This window comes from Macrobrachium rosenbergii, chromosome 4 (genome assembly GCF_040412425.1).
Source record: "Macrobrachium rosenbergii isolate ZJJX-2024 chromosome 4, ASM4041242v1, whole genome shotgun sequence".
NCBI lineage: Eukaryota > Metazoa > Arthropoda > Malacostraca > Decapoda > Palaemonidae > Macrobrachium > Macrobrachium rosenbergii.
In genome coordinates, this window is record NC_089744.1 from 17845001 (window position 1) to 17862500 (window position 17500).

Here is a 17500-nt window from a genome sequence, read left to right on the forward strand (position 1 = left end):
GGACATCTTACCATGTGAGTACCACTTTATAACTGCACTTTAAAGATCAGCGGTAGTTTGCATGACGCCAGGTTTAGACCGATGTGTTTTTATTCATTTATTTTTTGACAGGGACTTTTAATCAATTTCAGTTTATTTTTTAGGGACCGGTGTGTTTTTTTTTTTTTTTTTGGGACTTTTAATCAATTTGCAAATAGTTTCACGGGAAAGGATTGACTGATCGTTTTTTTTTTTGTTTTTGTTTTTTGTAGTAGACATGGTAGGATGCGTTTTTTTTGTTTTGTTTTTTGCTTTAAAATAGTTTCACAGAAAGGATTGCATGGTAGACCGATGTGTTTTTTTTGTTTTGTTTTTTGGCAGGGACTTTTTTTTGCAAATAGTTTTTTGCATGGGACCGATGTGTTTTTATTTAACCAATTTAATCAAATAGTTTTACAGAAAGGATTGCATGGTAGACGGATGTTTTTTTTTTTTTTTTTTTGGCAGGGACTTTTAATCAATTTGCAAATAGTTTCACGGAAAGGATTGCATGGTAGACCGATGTGTTTTTTTTTTGAATGGATTGCATGGTAGACCGATGTGTTTTTTTTGATTTATTTTTTGGCAGGGACTTTTAATCAATTTGCAAATAGTTTCACAGAAAGGATTGCATGGTAGACCGATGTGTTTTTATTTATTTATTTTTTTTTTTGGCAGGGACTTTTAACCAATTTGCAGATAGTTTCGCAGAAAGGATTGCATGGTTTAGGCAAGTTAGAGCGGTACTGTATCCTTTGGACCGATGTGTTTTTATTTATTTTTTTTTTTTGCAGGGACTTGTAATCAATTTGCAAATAGTTTCACAGAAAGGATTGCATGGTTTAAACAAGTTAGAGCGGTAATGTATCCTTTGGCGAGGCCTGTCTAGACTAACATTGTTAATATGGTTGTATTTATGAGTTAAGTAGTTGGCGAAACCTTGAGTCTAGTGTCATTTCAAGATTGTTTTAGCTGGGGAAGTGGAACGATAGTGAAAGTAACGTGATAATTATGACAGTGAACATTGTAGGAAAACTTTACTTTGGATGACTTTTTTCAAAAGCAGAAAGTCAAGTTCATAAAATACATTATAGATTCTATATTCTGTTTATCAACAATAGTTCACAGAAATATTTAAAAAGAATTTTCTAAATTTGTCCGGCTTTAGAGTGTGGATGTAAATTTCCGTAGCAGACGACTATAATTGCGGTGTTAATTTAACAACCGCTTATAAAACTCTTCAAATGAATTATGAAAGTTGTGTGTTCTGAGTGCCTAATTTTAACGTATACTGATGCAGAGAAAAAGAGAGAAAGACCCATATGATGTTAAACATTTGCAAAACTTGGTGCGAACACAGCAAAGCAACACGTAGATGGGGAGGGACAGCCTTGGTGAATGCGAGAGAATATCTGGCAGGGAAAACAAGCTCTCTTTGGCACTCGAGGGTCGTTCCCATCCAGTTGGCACCGAGATGGCAGACGGTGACCTCCCTGTCCCCCTTCCTCTTTCCCCTTCCCCTTCCCCTTCCCCTTCCCCCTTCCCCTTCTCCCCTTCCCCTTCTCCCCTTCCCCTTCCCCTAACCTTGCTTTCCTGAACTATTCCTGCTGCCTAAGGCTGCGACCTCTACTAAAGAGAGAGAGTTTCTCCTTAGTTTACGATTTCCATTTTTCCCGTGTGGTTTTAATGCCTTCAATTTCCCTTATGGCGGCATTTAATGGTTTTGTGAACTTATCTCGTTAAAAAAAAAACTATTGAGAATATGAAAAGATCGTTTTTTCTTTATTTGTAGGACGTTGGTGAATCTTTTTTTTTTTTTTCTGTCATTTGGTGTTCATCTTCAAAACGTCTCTTGGCGCTTTTCGAATTATAAGGAAGAGCTGTCAGAATTTTTTTTTACTGCTGTAAGTTTCCTAAGTATTTAACAGTTTACGACTTTGAGTAGTTTATGAGGTATCTATTATGAAACAATCACCCACCGCAAAATGTGAAAGTAGGTAAACTGGAAAAGAATCTGTTATTTTGTTTTAAAGCCAGAGAATTCCATCAATGCATTGACTTCTGTTGTTTCTTCGCGTGTATGTATTACATTCTTCGGAAAGTTTGAAATGAAGAGTGCTTTGGCAGAGATATATATTTATTTTTTTGTTTTGTTGTGTTTGATTTGATTTTATTCTTGTCCTGTTCTGTCGAGGGATTCGATAATGGTTTCTCAACGACAAAATCCTCTTATTCAAGTATTGTCAGTGACCTATGCAGGAACTTGTTATTTGCACTGTTGGAAGTTCATAGAATTCTCTCTCTCTCTCTCTCTCTCTCTCTCTCTCTCTCTCTCTCTAAACGACTAGTGATTTGCAATACGCGTATTGCATATATGATTTTGGCATCATGTGCGTTTGTACCGACATACACAAAAAAGACCCTCGGATCTCGACACAGATTATTAATTATCAAAGTCTGGCATCGAATCGAATGTCGTTAAAGCCATCACTATTATTTTTGCGTTATGAATTTAGGCGTTAATTGGTAACAGGTAATTAATTAGAAAGGTATTAGCTTGCGTAACTCGCAGATGGCGCTGGGTGCGAGTTGGAAGACCCTTTGCCAAAAAGTTTTGGTGTGGGGAGGGGGGGGGAGTGGGGGGAGTGGCTAGTTTGTTGTTTAAGAGAGGGTTTGATTTGGTGACTTTTTTTTAATTTGATGTCTCTTAAGCTTTTTTTTTTTTCTTTAGTTCTGATGGGTAAATAGATAGATAGATAGATAGATAGATACATAGATAGATAGATAGATAGTTAGATAGATGGATAGAGAGACAGATAGATGTAGAGGATGCAGTTTTACTTTTGCCTCCTAAAACGCTTGCAAATATTACATCTTGTTTTACAGGTCCGTTCGCGGTTTTATTTTGCATATTTACGTTTTCAGCACTCGAAAATCTCAGTATCTTTCACGAACAGAGACCAAGGTTTTAAAACCATTGAATCTTTGTGTTTTTGCTTAGAGCAAGTGCTGAAAACACTTTAATGGCAGTTTTTATCCTTGAGCTGTTTGGGATATTCCTGTTACGTCAGTTTCTCTCTTTCTCTCTCGACATCTGCCCGTCTTCTTATAAAGTGAGTCCCACATATTATGTTTTTATATGTTGGCACTCCCACATAATTTCTCACATCGCACCAGATCGAAGCTCTTCGCCTCATAAATTTCGCTTCCTCACTTAGAAAGTACTTTGACAGTCTCGTATTTTGTTCAGAATTTGCGCCGTAAGTCTCTGATATCACGTTGGATCTACTTATGTAATATTGTAGTATTTTTACTTAGCTGCAGTTGATGTTGGCTCTGTGATATGGGTGATGAAATTCATAGAAGTTGTGTTTGGTTGCCAGATTTTTGCTTTGGCTTGTCTCATGTTTTATGCCTATTGCATGATGCATTTTTAATCACTTCGCTTTTCCGTTGGTAGGCTGATGGTTTACCATGCTTGGGAATTTGATAATGGATTTTGTAGTGGAGGGAGATGGAAGAGGAGGTTTAGTGGAGTAAAAGAAGGAATTTGACAGCCGTTACTGTTTTAATCACCAGAAGACCAGAAGATTTAGACAGCTTGCATAATAGATAACATCGTGTATCTAGAGAAATGGAACTCAAAATAAATCTAAGGAAAACAGGCGTATTGAGGACAAAGTATGCACAAAGGGATGGAATAACATCAGATGTAGAAAGGATTGATGAAGGCGAGTCTTTCAGATATTTAGGAGCCGTGGTATGCAATATAGGTTCATGAATTGAAATTTAGTAAACGACTAAAAAAGGTAGATAAACAGTGGATAGGCTGAATGAATTTGGAAGTCACATAGATTAGAAATACATATGAAAGTAAGATTATGCATTAGTCTAGTGTGATGGGTATTGCTATTCGGGCATGAATCGCGGCATGAGAATAGAACTAGGCCTATATTTTTTTTTTTTTTTTTTGCAAATTAAGAATAAAGCTTTAAGAAGAATATTAAGCGTCAGAAGGGAAGCCGGGAATTGATACCATGAGAGAAATTATGGACGTTCCGTAATTTTGTAGAGGAGATAATGATTCAGAGGAGACGGAGAAGGTTTGGACAAGTACTTCGCACCGGCCTGAGGAGAACAGTACGCAGTGTTCTCATCATGGCTGCTGTGGGCCAGAAGAGTTTAAAAACGAAGACTTACTTTGATGAGAACTATGAGATGGAGGCTGGAGATGAGTAGGGGTTTGTAGAAGAAAAAGTGTATGGAAGACATGAATGGCGGAAAAGTTGAGTATATCTTAGTCTAACCAGACCACTGAGCTGATTAGCAGCTCTCCTAGGGCTGGTCCGAAGGATTAGATTTATTTTACGTGGCTAAGAACCAACTGGTTACCTAGCAACGGGACTTTTCTACAGAGTTGAATTAACTTTTACATCTGAGGATGGTTTGCGCAAAGAGATCCTGAATAAAAGGAAATTATTTAAATGATCCCAAAGGTCCTTTAGATGAATCAGTAGGACCTGTGTCCTTCCCTCAGTCTCTCCATCTCGATTTGATACCTGTCTCCTCCACTTTCTATTTAATTTCTTTTCGGTGCTTTACGTTCCTTTAAGATTGAAAAATATTTTTTCAATCTTGGAAGCTTCGTTGTCATTTGTAGTCACGATTATTTTCGATTTGTTGTAACAAAATGATAATACAGTCAATTAAGACATCAAGACCACTCGTAAATTCATGAAAGATTAAAAGCAGTTTGTGATCGCTCACATCGTAGACGATTTTTAGACGGGATATGTTTTTTCTTTTCGTAAATAAGTACCCGTAGCATTGCATTCCATACTTTATCCTGCAGTAACAACATTACCAGTAGTGTGGCAATAAGCACCCACCTGTATCAGATTTCATTCCTTTATCTCTCCCTTTAACGAGCAGTGAAGCCTTAACTGAGAAAGTGTACTTGCATTCATAATACTTTTCGCAGTTGGGCGTCTTACACAATCAGTTACGCTGTTCGCTTCGTGACAGTCCTCATGAGCTTCGTATACAATGGCACTGTGGTGCCTTTTGACCTAAATCCTTGTGGGTGAAATTGTAAGTGGAAATGATAGCGAAGATGACCGATCAATTCGAAGATGATAGAAAGAAGTCGTGTGGATCATGTCTCCAGGAGATTTGATTCACAAGTACATACGTTGTTACAGCCACTTAATGCAACTCGATAGACGTCTGAAAGAGGATAAGTTAATACCGTCATTTTATTCTGTTGCGTTGTATTTCGGTGGGTTTAGCTACTGAGACCTAGCTAGATCCGTCAAATCTGCTTTCATTATATGTATATATTTTTGGCCATATTGCATAAATGTTACTTCTTATGTGTAGTTTTTACAATATTTTACGTAATATGGTCGACTAGAAAGTACTTAAACACCTCTGCAAACCCCAACTCTTTCATACATATTTTCAGTCGCTAGATCCGGTTAGGTGTCAGGATCTGGAGAACAGTCCTCGTCAGACTTCGTTGGGGGAGTTAGATATCAAGTGATATTACTGAATATACGATCCGGGTGCATGCGGTTCAAATTTCTCATCAGTTGAAATAAAGCAAGATCCGGATGAGTCTTTGAAACCAATAAACTTTTTTTTTTTTTTTTTTTTTTTGACCCACAACACCACCTGCTAATACTTAATTGAAATCCATCGATAAGAGATATTTTGTTGGCAAACAAACAGCCTCATAACTTTTCGATAAATCTGTCAGCCAGACGTTTTCTTTAAGCATCGTTAGAATATTCCGTAATGTTGAGCTATGAATCACCGTTTGTTTTAAAGTGTCACTTCCCCTCTCCTAAAAAGTCTTCGCTGATTCAGTAACAAGAGAGAAAGCGAAAGAAGAGATGAAGAGGACTCCTCTTGTGTCACTCGACTCTCACAGGCCCCTTCACCAACCCACCCACTTCGTCCAGTTAACCCGGAATTACGAAACAATGGACAAATTGGTTCGAGTCATTGTCAATGTATAGAGTTGTTGAGTTGCCTACACCAGTCATTTCTGTCGTTATTGAAACTTGTGAGTCACTGGAGACTGCACAGTAAGGTTTGCCAGACCATTTAGTTTGTGCCACTTTGCTGCAAGTGATTTTATCATTATTTTGATTATTTTGTTGCTATTACTTCGGGTATAGTGAAAGTGTTGGTAGCTGTAATAACATAATCGTAATTTAGCTGTATAATTAGGTAAGGTTGATTATTATTTTAAAACTAAGAAACCTCTTTTCAAAGAAAACATCGGAGGCGTTATGTATTTGTTTGTTAGATACCTGTAGAAAAAAGTTAAGTATATATACCTTAGTTTAACCAGACCACTGAGCTGATTAACAGCTCTCCTAGGGCTGGCCCGAAGGATTAGACTTATTTTACGTGGCTAAGAACCAATTGGTTACCTAGCAACGGGACCTACAGCTTATTGTGGAATCCGAACCACATTATAGCGAGAAATGAATTTCTATCACCAGAAATAAATTCCTCTAATTCTTCATTGGCTGGTCGGAGAATCGAACGCTGGCCCATCAGAGTGCTAGCCGAGAACGATACCGACCCCTCCAATGAGGCACTAGATACCTGTAGAATTAGCCTACATTTACTTATAGGAAAATCTTTGAGTGTACCTATTCATTGTTTGCCTAACTGATGAAATAATTTTCTATAATTTTATGCCTATATGAAAGGCTGGGAAAGCAGATCCATTTGAGATGAAAGATACGTGAATAAGACTTACTTTGAATTCCCGAAAGGAGAATATTGCAGGCAAAGTGTACCTAATCATTGTTTGCCTAATTAATGAAATCATTTTCTATAATTTTATGCCTATATGAAAAGCTGGGAAAACAGATCCATTTGAGATGAAGGATACGTGAATAAGACTTACTTTGAATTCCCGAAATGAAAATATTGCAGGCAAGAGTAGGGAATGGCACTGTAGATTATGATGAGTGACGCCTCGTCCCTCTTATCCATTAGAGCACCAAGTCTTTCACAAGGACCTGGAGAAACCGAAAAATCTTCTTAGAATAAGAAGGACCAGAAAATGCGAAAGGATGATGTGGCAGCGGACTTCTCGAAGATTTAGTTTAGCCTCGCGAGGAGTCATTATCAGTTAACAAGACACGTGAGCTGTTGCCATTCTTTATTAGCAGTGATAGTTTTGTGTTACTGAACAAGATGAAGATTGTTGAGAAGGTTGCTATACAATGCGTCTGATGCCTATTTATGGAAGGTTGAGGGTAAATTTTTGGAAATTTATCTGGAGATAAATGCTGTATGAAACTCTCAGCCGAGGCCCATGAAACTTTCACACACGGCCCGGTGGTGGCCTGTGTTGTAGGCACCTATAGCGGTGCCAGACGCACGATCATGGCTAACTTTAACCTTAAATAAATTAAAAACTGAGGCTAGAGGGCTGCAATTTGGTCTATTTGATGATTGGAAGGTGGATGAGAAACATACCAATTTACAGCCCTCTGGCCTCAGTAGTTTTTAAGATCTGAGGGGGGGAGAAAAAGTGCAGACGGACGGACAAACAGCCATCTCAGTAGTTTTCTTTTACAGAAACCTAAAAGGAAAAGGGTGATTCCAAGGAAATATATTTTTGTGAGAGTCTTTAGGATTGCCATAGATTGGCAGTTGGGGCCATGAAGTGTTGGAAAGTAATTGGATTTTTGAGTTAGACAATGGTGTAATAGTCCTAAGTCGAGCTTAGATATTGTATTGTGATACGAGGAGAGTTAATGATAGCTGCCGTAATGTTTCTAAATCATGTAGCAATTATAAAAATAACTGAAATAGCCACATTCAGAAGGTATTGAGTACCACAGGCAAAGAATCGAATTAAAAAGAAAACTGTTGAGAAATCAGATGTCGAGGGAGGGATCGTTAATTATTTTTGTTGTTTGGGACTCTTGGATTCAATTATAGAAAAAAAGCAAATCTTGAGCTGGAACTAATGTGATATAAAAGTGACCAAAAGAGAACAAAGGGTTCCGTAAAAGTACGAAAGATATTTAAGAATTTAAAATTCGAGTCTGATAATTTAAGTTTTCCGCTGAAACGTGAAGCTTGCTTTTGAAGAGGGATTTAAAAAGTAGGATGGAGGAATAGTATTTGGTTAAGCGTGTGGGATAGCAGTGGGGTTGAACATGTTATTATTGAAAAAGTTGACTTGATGAAAGTCCAAAGAACAGAGCAGATCAAATAAAAGGTTGGCACAATAATTGAGTGCAAAAAAGTTGTGGTTTTGTAGAAAATTTTAGGTTGGTTTTCATTTTGTTTAAGTAAATATCGTGACAGGAAAAGCTCATAGGCTTGTTCCAGGAAGAGCCACTTCCTTGATTCATAAATAAGGAAATGTGTGATTATCACTAATTCTTCATTATAATGTTTGCATATTTTCTTTACCGAATTGCTATCCCTGTGATTTCACGTCTTCTTTAATTCAGAACATTTATCAAATATTTAAAGAGCATTTATATAAGAATCGTTATTAAAACCATTACGAATATGCGGTATAAAGTTATTGATATAAGTTAGAGCAGGAATCTCTCTAGACCCCTGCCTATTCTGAACGGCAACGAACTTCCGTGAGGTCCTTTTCTTCGTGGTTCATTTCTGTCCCGGAATCTGTGATTTTCATATGGATTCTCTGTGTCTGAAGTTGTCGGTTATTACACTGTTGACAAGAAATACTGCTTGCAATATCTGTGTGGAGGGGAAAGGCGAGCTTAACGCTCCAATATGCAAGTTGCAATATCGTATGCGTGTTAATCTGCTATGTGGTGTACATATTTCATAGTCTTTGTACTCCTGCAGTGGCATTTCAAACGCCTCTCTCTCTCTCTCTCTCTCTCTCTCTCTCTCTCTCTCTCGTGGCGTCATTTGTTGATTTGAACAGGCCAGATGGTGTATCAGCGTTGCTTAATTAAACGGCTTGGGCATTTGCTACATAGTTCTCGTTTGGGCTCTTTTGCGCTCGTGATGGTGCTTATATTCATTCTTTATCAGCTTCCTTCTGTTTCATCCAAAGATTTTCTTTTTCCCCCCCATCCTCGTCGTATGTCATTCTCTCTCTCTCTCTCTCTCTCTCTCTCTTGTGTGTGTGTTTGGGGCGCTCCTACTGTCACGTCCACAGATCTGCAACTAAAGAATGTGGTCAAATAATTCTCTGCTAAGCTTTGTTGAAATGCGAATGGTTTCTTTTTAAAACATCTCTCTCTCTCTCTCTCTCTCTCTCTCTCTCTCTCTCTCTCTCTCTCTCTCTCTCTCTCTCTCTCTCTCTCTTGTGTGTGTGTGTTTGGGGCGCCGCTATGTTGAAATGCGAATGGTTTCTTTTTAAAACATTTTCTCTCTCTCTCTCTCTCTCTCTCTCTCTCTCTCTCTCTCTCTCTCTCTCTCTCTCTCTCTGTGGTTTCGTACAGCTATAATAAAACTGACTCTCGCCATAATTGCGTAATTCTTTATATAATGGCTGATTGATTGACCGAGGGAATTTCTCTGACATGGCATTTATATGATGCTGATAGGAACTCCTTGATGCGTCCGAGACATTTCTGCCGAGGTACGCAGACGAAGATTAGCAGTTGTGGAGGTATGTGCGGCGCAGATAAAGCATTCGAGGTGGATGCTCGTGGTGCGGAGTTATCATAATTCACTGTCTGGTTTTTCGTGGTTGAAGATGATGCTAGAAGATGTAGGTAATAGACTTTGAAGTGAAGGAAAAGGAGGTGGAGTGGTGGAAGAATATTTTTTTTTTTTAATCTGTGTTAATCCACTTTTCTACCATATTGACTTCGTCTGCTGAGTTTATAATCCTCATCACTCAGAGATTGACTGGCGCTGCAACTGTATTACTGATAGTGTTAGTTTGTTAGGAAAAGACAGAGAGAGAGTGAAGAAGAAGAAGAAGAAGAAGAAGAAGAAGAAGAAGAAGAAGAAGAAGAAGAAAGAGTAGAGAGAGAGAGAGAGAGAGAGAGAGAGAGAGAGAGAGAGAGTGTTAAGAAGAAGAAGAAGAGAGAGAGAGAGCGTTAAGAAGAAGAAGAAGAATAAGAAGAGAAGAGAGAGAGAAAGAGTTAAGAAGAAAAAGAAGAAGAGAGAGAGAAAGAGTTAAGAAGAAAAAGAAGAAGAGAGAGAGATAGTTAAGAAGAAGAAGAAGAAGAAGAAGAAGAGAGTGAGAGAGTTAAGAAGAAGAAGAAGAAGAAGAAGAATAAGAAGAAGAGAGAGAGAGTTAAGAAGAAGAAGAAGAAGAAGAAGAAGAAGAAGAAGAAGAAGAAGAAGAGAGAGAGAGAGAGAGAGAGAGAGAGAGAGAGAGAAGAAGAAGAAGAAGAAGAAGAAAGAGAAAGAGAGAGAGAGCTAGCGAGCGCAATGTAAATTTACGTGTAGAGTGAAAGTGGTGTACTCGGAATGTTACACCGTTAATTGAAACATTGAGGATATTAGTGAGGTAATATGTTGCTGGTGTTTGACACCCGACTCCGCGGACTTAAATGGGATTGTTTGAGGGTTCATATGCATTAATCAAGCCCTCTCTGCGAAGGGGAGTGTTTGTTTTGGCTCGCCTGATGTTCGGTGTACGTCTGATTTTAATTGCATTTTATTTTAGTCGACCGGGCATACGCACACCTCTTATGATTTGTTATGTTTGCATAAATAAATGACGCTTAAAATTAACTCTTAAGAAAAGTATATTAACTCTTAAGAAAAGTATATTGAAATTTTAACTCTAAGGAAAAGTATAATAAAATTTTAAAAAATTTTACGATGGCTTTATCAACTGCTAGCTGCTCTTATTAACTTCCGTTTATTATCTAAATCCATTGAAATTATAAATTTTCTGCTAGGCAGATAATATTGATTAAAAGACCAGTAGCAACAATTTCAAATTGTTTGTGGTTGGACTCAATTCATACGTATTCGTTCACTTTATTGAATTATACAGTGATGAGGACGGTCCTTCTCCAAGTTAACAAAATATATCTGTTAGAAACCGTTCATCATGCTATGGGTCACAACCTTAAATCTTTTATCAAGACAGATTGGCCCATTTTTTTAACAATGACTTAATAGTTAGATCTTTCACCACTTTTATCCCATACCCAAAGAAACCACCGGGTAAAAGGTTTGTCCTTACTGTTGGGATGATGATCATAAGTAACCAAATCAGACTACTTTTATAGTAATTTTCCATAATTTGTGTTGGAGCATCTTCAAGGCAGTCGAGCAGTATAGTTTCATGACTGTTCTACACACACACACACACACACACACACACACACACATATATACATATATATATGTGTGTGTGTGTGTGTGGTGAAGTCATGCAGCAAATATTACGTCATAGCAGGAGTCAGGATGGTCAGTTCTGCGAAATCGTTTAATTATAATTCTTGAAAACACCATTGTATTTTGCTCTGAACTGGAGTCACTCTCGTGTGGTTAAAAGATAAGGTTACGTGTATTTAAATTTCACTTTTTTTTTTTAAAGGAATTGCACTTGCATTTTCGTAATCATGCTTTGAATACAATTGAATTCAACATCTTCCAGCTAGATAAAATCAGCTCTAGGGAGGTGGTGTATGCGATTGTGATTATTAGTTGAACAAAAATGATGACGTTTATCATTTATTGAAAGAAAGAGCGGTTAAATAACGTTTGGAACTCGTTCCTTCAATTCGAATCACATCACAGTCCAGTTTACCTTTTTGTAATTCCATCGAAACCGCAGCAAGATAAAGCAATTTTCCTTTAAGAACTCCTGGTTCTCAGAACCTATCCCAAAGGGTCCCGTAGGGGGTTAGTGCTGTCAGTGCACCTCATGCGGTGCACGGTAGGCGTTACTTAAGGTTCTTGCAGCGTTCCTTCTGCAACCCCTTTCACTCCTTTCACTGTACTTGCGTTCATATTCTCCTCCATCTTCCTTTCCACCCTCTTCTAACAATTGTTTCATATTGCAACTGCGAGGCTTTCCTCCTGTTACACCTTCTGAACCTCTCAATTTTCCTTTCAGCGCCGAATGACCTCATAGGTCCCAGGGCTTAGCTTTCACCCTAAATTCTGTATTCTATCTAGCACTAAGTGTTTACGTTTCCAATAGCAACGCGTTGTTCTAGCCAGATGTAGCATTATATCGTGTGCAAGAGAGCGGGGGAGCATACAATGACTTCTTATTTTGCGGTTAAGGCATAACGCGTAATTGTTCCAGTGCAATGGCAATCTGTTGAAAGAATGCAACAAAAGAATGTGCTTCGGCGCTTTGTATGGCGATGTTGCAACTGCATTGGGTGGAGGGGTATGTAGTGGGTAGGCTTGGGCCTGGGCTAGATTAGTAGGTTAGTTGCTGTTGGCTGAGTCACTCCATTATTATTGTGTCTACACTTACGTTGAGGCAGTGTCATCTTAATGCTTGGGAGGGGCTCTAGTAGAGAAGGAAGGGAGGCCTCTCTCTCTCTCTCTCTCTCTCTCTCTCTCTCTCTCTCTCTCTCTCTCTCTCTCTCTCTCTCTCTCTCTCTCTCTCTTCCCGTCTCTTCGTGTGCTTTTCTCTCTCTCTCTCTCTCTCTCTCTCTCTCTCTCTCTCTCTCTCTCTCTCTCTCTCTCTTTGTGTGTGTGTGTGTGTGCTAGTAAGACACTTGGTTTGTTTGCTCAATATTCGTATTGAAATACTCTTATGTCCTAATATATATACATATATGTATATATGTGTATATACCCTACACACACACGCACACACACACACACACACACACACACACACACACACACACACACACACACACACACACATATATATATATATATATATATATATATATATATATATATATATATATATATATATATATATATATATGAATGAATTTGGTCACATCACCGTGATTCATATACAAGCATTAAGCTACAAATGGCCTTTAATGTTTTGCAGGATTCGCTCGTGTAATGACAATATTCCGCGGAAGAAATTTGACTTCGTACTAATCCACGGATCACTTCTTTTCTCCTGAGATGGGTTTTGCTAAGGTGGTTATTCGTGGTATTAGTCTGTATGTCCTGGGGCCTTACACGGGGCCTTACAGTTCGTTCGGGTTACCCCAGGTCCCTCAGTGGGAGCGAATGTTTTATCTTACGAACATGGTAGGAATAGTTTCACCCCAGTGAAGTGAGAATTACTTTGTCGAGGCGCTCCGTTTTTGTTGATATACGTTGTACTGAGCAATGAATATTCACTGCTAGTTTTCTCAAGGATAGAGAGAGAGAGAGAGAGAGAGAGAGAGAGAGAGAGAGAGAGAGAGAGAGAGAGAGAGAGAAGCACAATGGGGACCGTTGAAATATTATTTTCTTGGAGCACGAGAGAAAATTCTGTAGTAGTGGACATTAAAATTTGAGCATGGTAGGGATCTACCTTATTTATGAATACTCATAAGAAATATTTTTAATTATAATTATTTTTAATAAGAAACTAGAATAGTTCTAAATGGGAAGAACCACCAGAAGTTGATGAAATGCCTATTACGCATTTTTAAAAGACAAGCGAAGAATTAAAGGTTTAAAACTTAACATTTAACTTCCTCTGGTATTCACACTGTGGGCGTAATGTGCCCGGAAGTCGTCCATTACGTTTTGTGGGCATCGTTAATTCCACCGAGTTTCGTATGGGCGTCGGGTTTGAGGAGGGAAGGGGGCTCGAGGAAAAGACACCCACGTACCCCAGAGGGAGACACTGGCTTAACGTTCTGTGTTGCGAATTGTGCTTTCTAATATCTACGTTTAGAGATATGAAAGTTGCCGTTCCACTTCATGGCCATTGTTTTCTGCGTAATTGATTTCAAACAGTTACGAAGCGTAATGAGTGGAAAGTTGGGATTGCTTCAGACTTCTGACACGTTGACTAAGATTTGCGGATTTTGTTTATTATGAGCAGAACGCTCTAGGTCTCCCGGGCTGAAAAGTAGTTATAAATGGTCCAGACCTTCTCTCGAGGGAGCATATTCGGCGTAATATAACATTATTGGAATCATTGTAAACTTTATCTTTCATATAATAAATTAAATTGTTGTCCATCACCTTTACTGTATAGCCGTTCGGTGTCTAACGTCCTGAGGTACAGAGAGAGCCTAATTATGAATATTATCATCTATAATAATAAAATCCTAGTGGATCTCCTTTGTACTCCCCGGGTGACAGTAGGGGAGACATGACACAGCCACATACCCCATGCAAATCGGTTTGTCCCCCCTGGTGGGGGCGGGGTAGGTGGGGAACAGGAGTGTAGGGGAGACATCCACCCTCCTCCTGCAAACCTGTTAGTCCGCCCTGGGTGGGGGAAAGGTAGGTAGTTGGATCGGGAGGGTAGGGGAGACAGCAGCGCCGGGTTCCAACACGCGTAGCACACGCCAACAAACTCGTACAAAATCATTTGCCAAGGTAAATTGCATATAGTTAATTTATACACATTAAGTATGAACATAAGAGAAAGGGAAAGTGAAAACAGTTTCATTTCTTTGTACATTACTTTTTTAACCTATACATTTGAACTTCAGTGCTCTTTTAAGGTCATTTTTAAAAAGAGTGGAAACCACAGATCACTGAAATGCCAGATCACTCCAGAATTGTGACAGTCATCTCTATGAAGAAAGCTGTAACTTTGACAGTTCCCATTTATGATATTATTAGACAATAAATTCCCCAGTTATGAAAATCTACTATTATAGTAATGTGTATTTCACAGGTCCACGGAAAACGAAACAATCGAAAATCACCGGAGACAGATTTTATTCTTGAAGGTGACTCTGTAACTGTGATGCAACGCAGAAAATCCCTCGTGTGGACCAGTTTGCAAATGGCTAGAATCAGCCGTCTGTTGGGAGAAGAAGCACACAGCGTTTCTGAAGTGTAATATTTATTTGTTTCGAAGATTGTTTGCCAACTGTGGTATATCTTTTGTGTTGATCGAGTTCAGTCTCTATCTTCAGTATATATGCTGAGTTTGTGCGGCGTATTATGAAAATATGTTGCAGAACTGTGACTGTGAGACAGACTGTTGCTTGAAGCATTTATTTCACAAGGCACAGTTGCGTGAACAAGACAAAGACTGCTCAGATTGCTTTAACTATGAAATGAAAGTCATAAGGTAAATGGTGGATGCCTGTTGTATGGGTCGTTGTTTTTCCATTATTGATGGTTAATTTTTGGCTTTTGGGAATCTACCTGTTTTCTTTTGATAGACTTTGATGAGACTTTTTATAGGTAATTTTAGACTTGTGTAGGTTATTTTAAAATTTTTGATTGGTTGTTAAACATCTTTTAATAGAATGGTGTCGTAACTTTGATTCTTGGTATGATAATGTTATTTAATTTCTTGTAATTAACTGATATTCGTTAAGATTAATTAGCTTTTAGAAAATACTGTGCATTACAGGGAAATTCATTATGGTAATCGGATCAGAAGTCTTGTGCCCTTATATTTGGGTGGCGCACCAAAGATATACATTCCTTGAGGTTTATTTTGTATTATTATAGGTATACTTCAATTTGGTAGTCGATTTTGTAGCACTTTTCAGTTTTCTGTAAAAGAAAACTATTGATATGGCTATTTATCTGTCCATCCACACTTTTTCTATCCGCCCTCAGATCTTAAAAACTACTGAGGCTAGAGGGCTGCAAATTGGTATGTTAATCGTCCATCCTCCAATCATCAAACGTATCGAATTATTTAAGGTTAAAGTTAGCCATGATCTCGCGTCTGGCACTGCTATGGGTGCCAACAAACAGGCCACCACCTGGCCGTGGCTGAACGTTTCATGAGCCGCGGCTGGGAGTTTTATGGGCCAAGGCTGAGAGTTTCATACAGCATTATACGCTGTACAGAAAACTCGATTGCGCCAAAGTTCTTCGGCGCGTTTTGTACTTGTTTTGTGTCGTTTATTTATTTTATAATAGGCTATACGTCACAGACAATTCTTCTGCTTTTAACGTGCTTTTTATCCCATTTGTATGGGGTAAGCACGATGCCTTCTTTTGAAGGACTTTGATTTGGCTTTGGGGTAGACCGTAGTCTCGATCGGCTGCCCTGCCTGTCATCGCACAGACAATGAGTTCTGTATTTTACAGAAAGGGTCCACGAAGCTTGGTTATCTAAAATTTTGTCCCAGTTATAAAAATGTTAACTCTTCCTAGTCCTAGTTTTTTTTTCTAGCAGTAGATCACGCATGGAGTATGGCAGTTAGTTGACTATAGTTGGTCACAGATATTCAGTGATGTAGGATAACCAAGGCATTTGTCGTTGCTTAAAGATATTGTTGTAAAAGTTTTTTATCGATGGGGTATGCGATATGTAAAAGGATAAGTAGCCGCTTGGTCCTGTAAAATCTTCGACTACACTTTCAAAACCAACACAAGAATAGAAAAATACACAGTCAAAAAGACTGAACCGGAATGTGGCCTTTCTAGAAAATGCATCTCAAAGTATTACCTTCTGATTTCCTTGGAATGTGAAGAAACTGGCCGTAATCTCGAGTGTAAATTATGTTCGCCAAACATGACGTTCTGAGATTATCTGACGCAAATTACTGTAATTAAGACTACATGATCTTGTGATTAGTTTCGGTAGCTAATGAAAGACGTGCGTAGCTCCGTGATAAAATATGTTCAAGAATCCTAAACGAGGCTGTGATGCTGCTAAGAATTCCTCGCAGATTATCCTCGGATTTTCCTGCGTCGGATCTGCGAACCGTTTTTAGTGATTCCGACCACAAATTACTCACTTCACGCCTTGGGATTTGTTTCTTTTTTTTTTTTTCTTTCGCGAGGCTTAATTGAAGACCTGGGAGCCTCGTGTGAATGCAGATAGGCTGATAAACTGAATGGCCTCAGATTTCTCTCTCTCTCTCTCTCTCTCTCTCTCTCTCTCTCTCTCTCTCTCTCTCTCTCTCTCTCTCTCTCGGATGTTAATTGTTATTGTTGCAATGACTGCGGTTTTTTTTTTTTTTTTTTGGAGCCACTCCTTGTCAGGAAAAAGGTATATTGGTGGTTTATATATATATATATATATATATATATATATATATATATATATATATATATATATATATATATATATATATATATATATATATATATATATATATATATATATACATACATATATACATACATACACACACATACAGTATATATATTTTATATATATATATATGTATATATAACTACCAATATATATATATATATATATATATATATATATATATATATATATATATATATATTATATATATATATACATATACATATATATGCGTGTATGCATATGCGTGTGAATATATTTATTTATATTTACTGACGTCCGCGCAAGAATAAAATTATGATTGATGGATTGCTTTGCTCTGTATATACGGTACTGGCGTCCAAAAAGAGGATGAAAATATTTTCAAGTTTATTATTT

The 17500-nt window shown here is 38.1% G+C and overlaps 1 protein-coding gene across 6 annotated transcripts in view; it reads left to right on the plus strand.

Moving 5' to 3' along the window:
• Positions 1–17500, plus strand: part of LOC136830677 (uncharacterized) — a 300919-nt gene that overhangs the window by 40251 nt on the left and 243168 nt on the right. For all 6 annotated transcript variants that reach the window (XR_010850710.1, XR_010850711.1, XM_067090314.1 and 3 more), the window contains exon 2: positions 1–14. This exon is cut by the window's left edge and continues 95 nt beyond it. Coding sequence is in view for 4 of the 6 variants with exons in the window: in XM_067090314.1 (XP_066946415.1) it covers positions 1–14 (14 nt within the window). In the remaining 2 variants the exon portion in view is untranslated. The remainder of the gene's footprint in view (positions 15–17500) is intronic.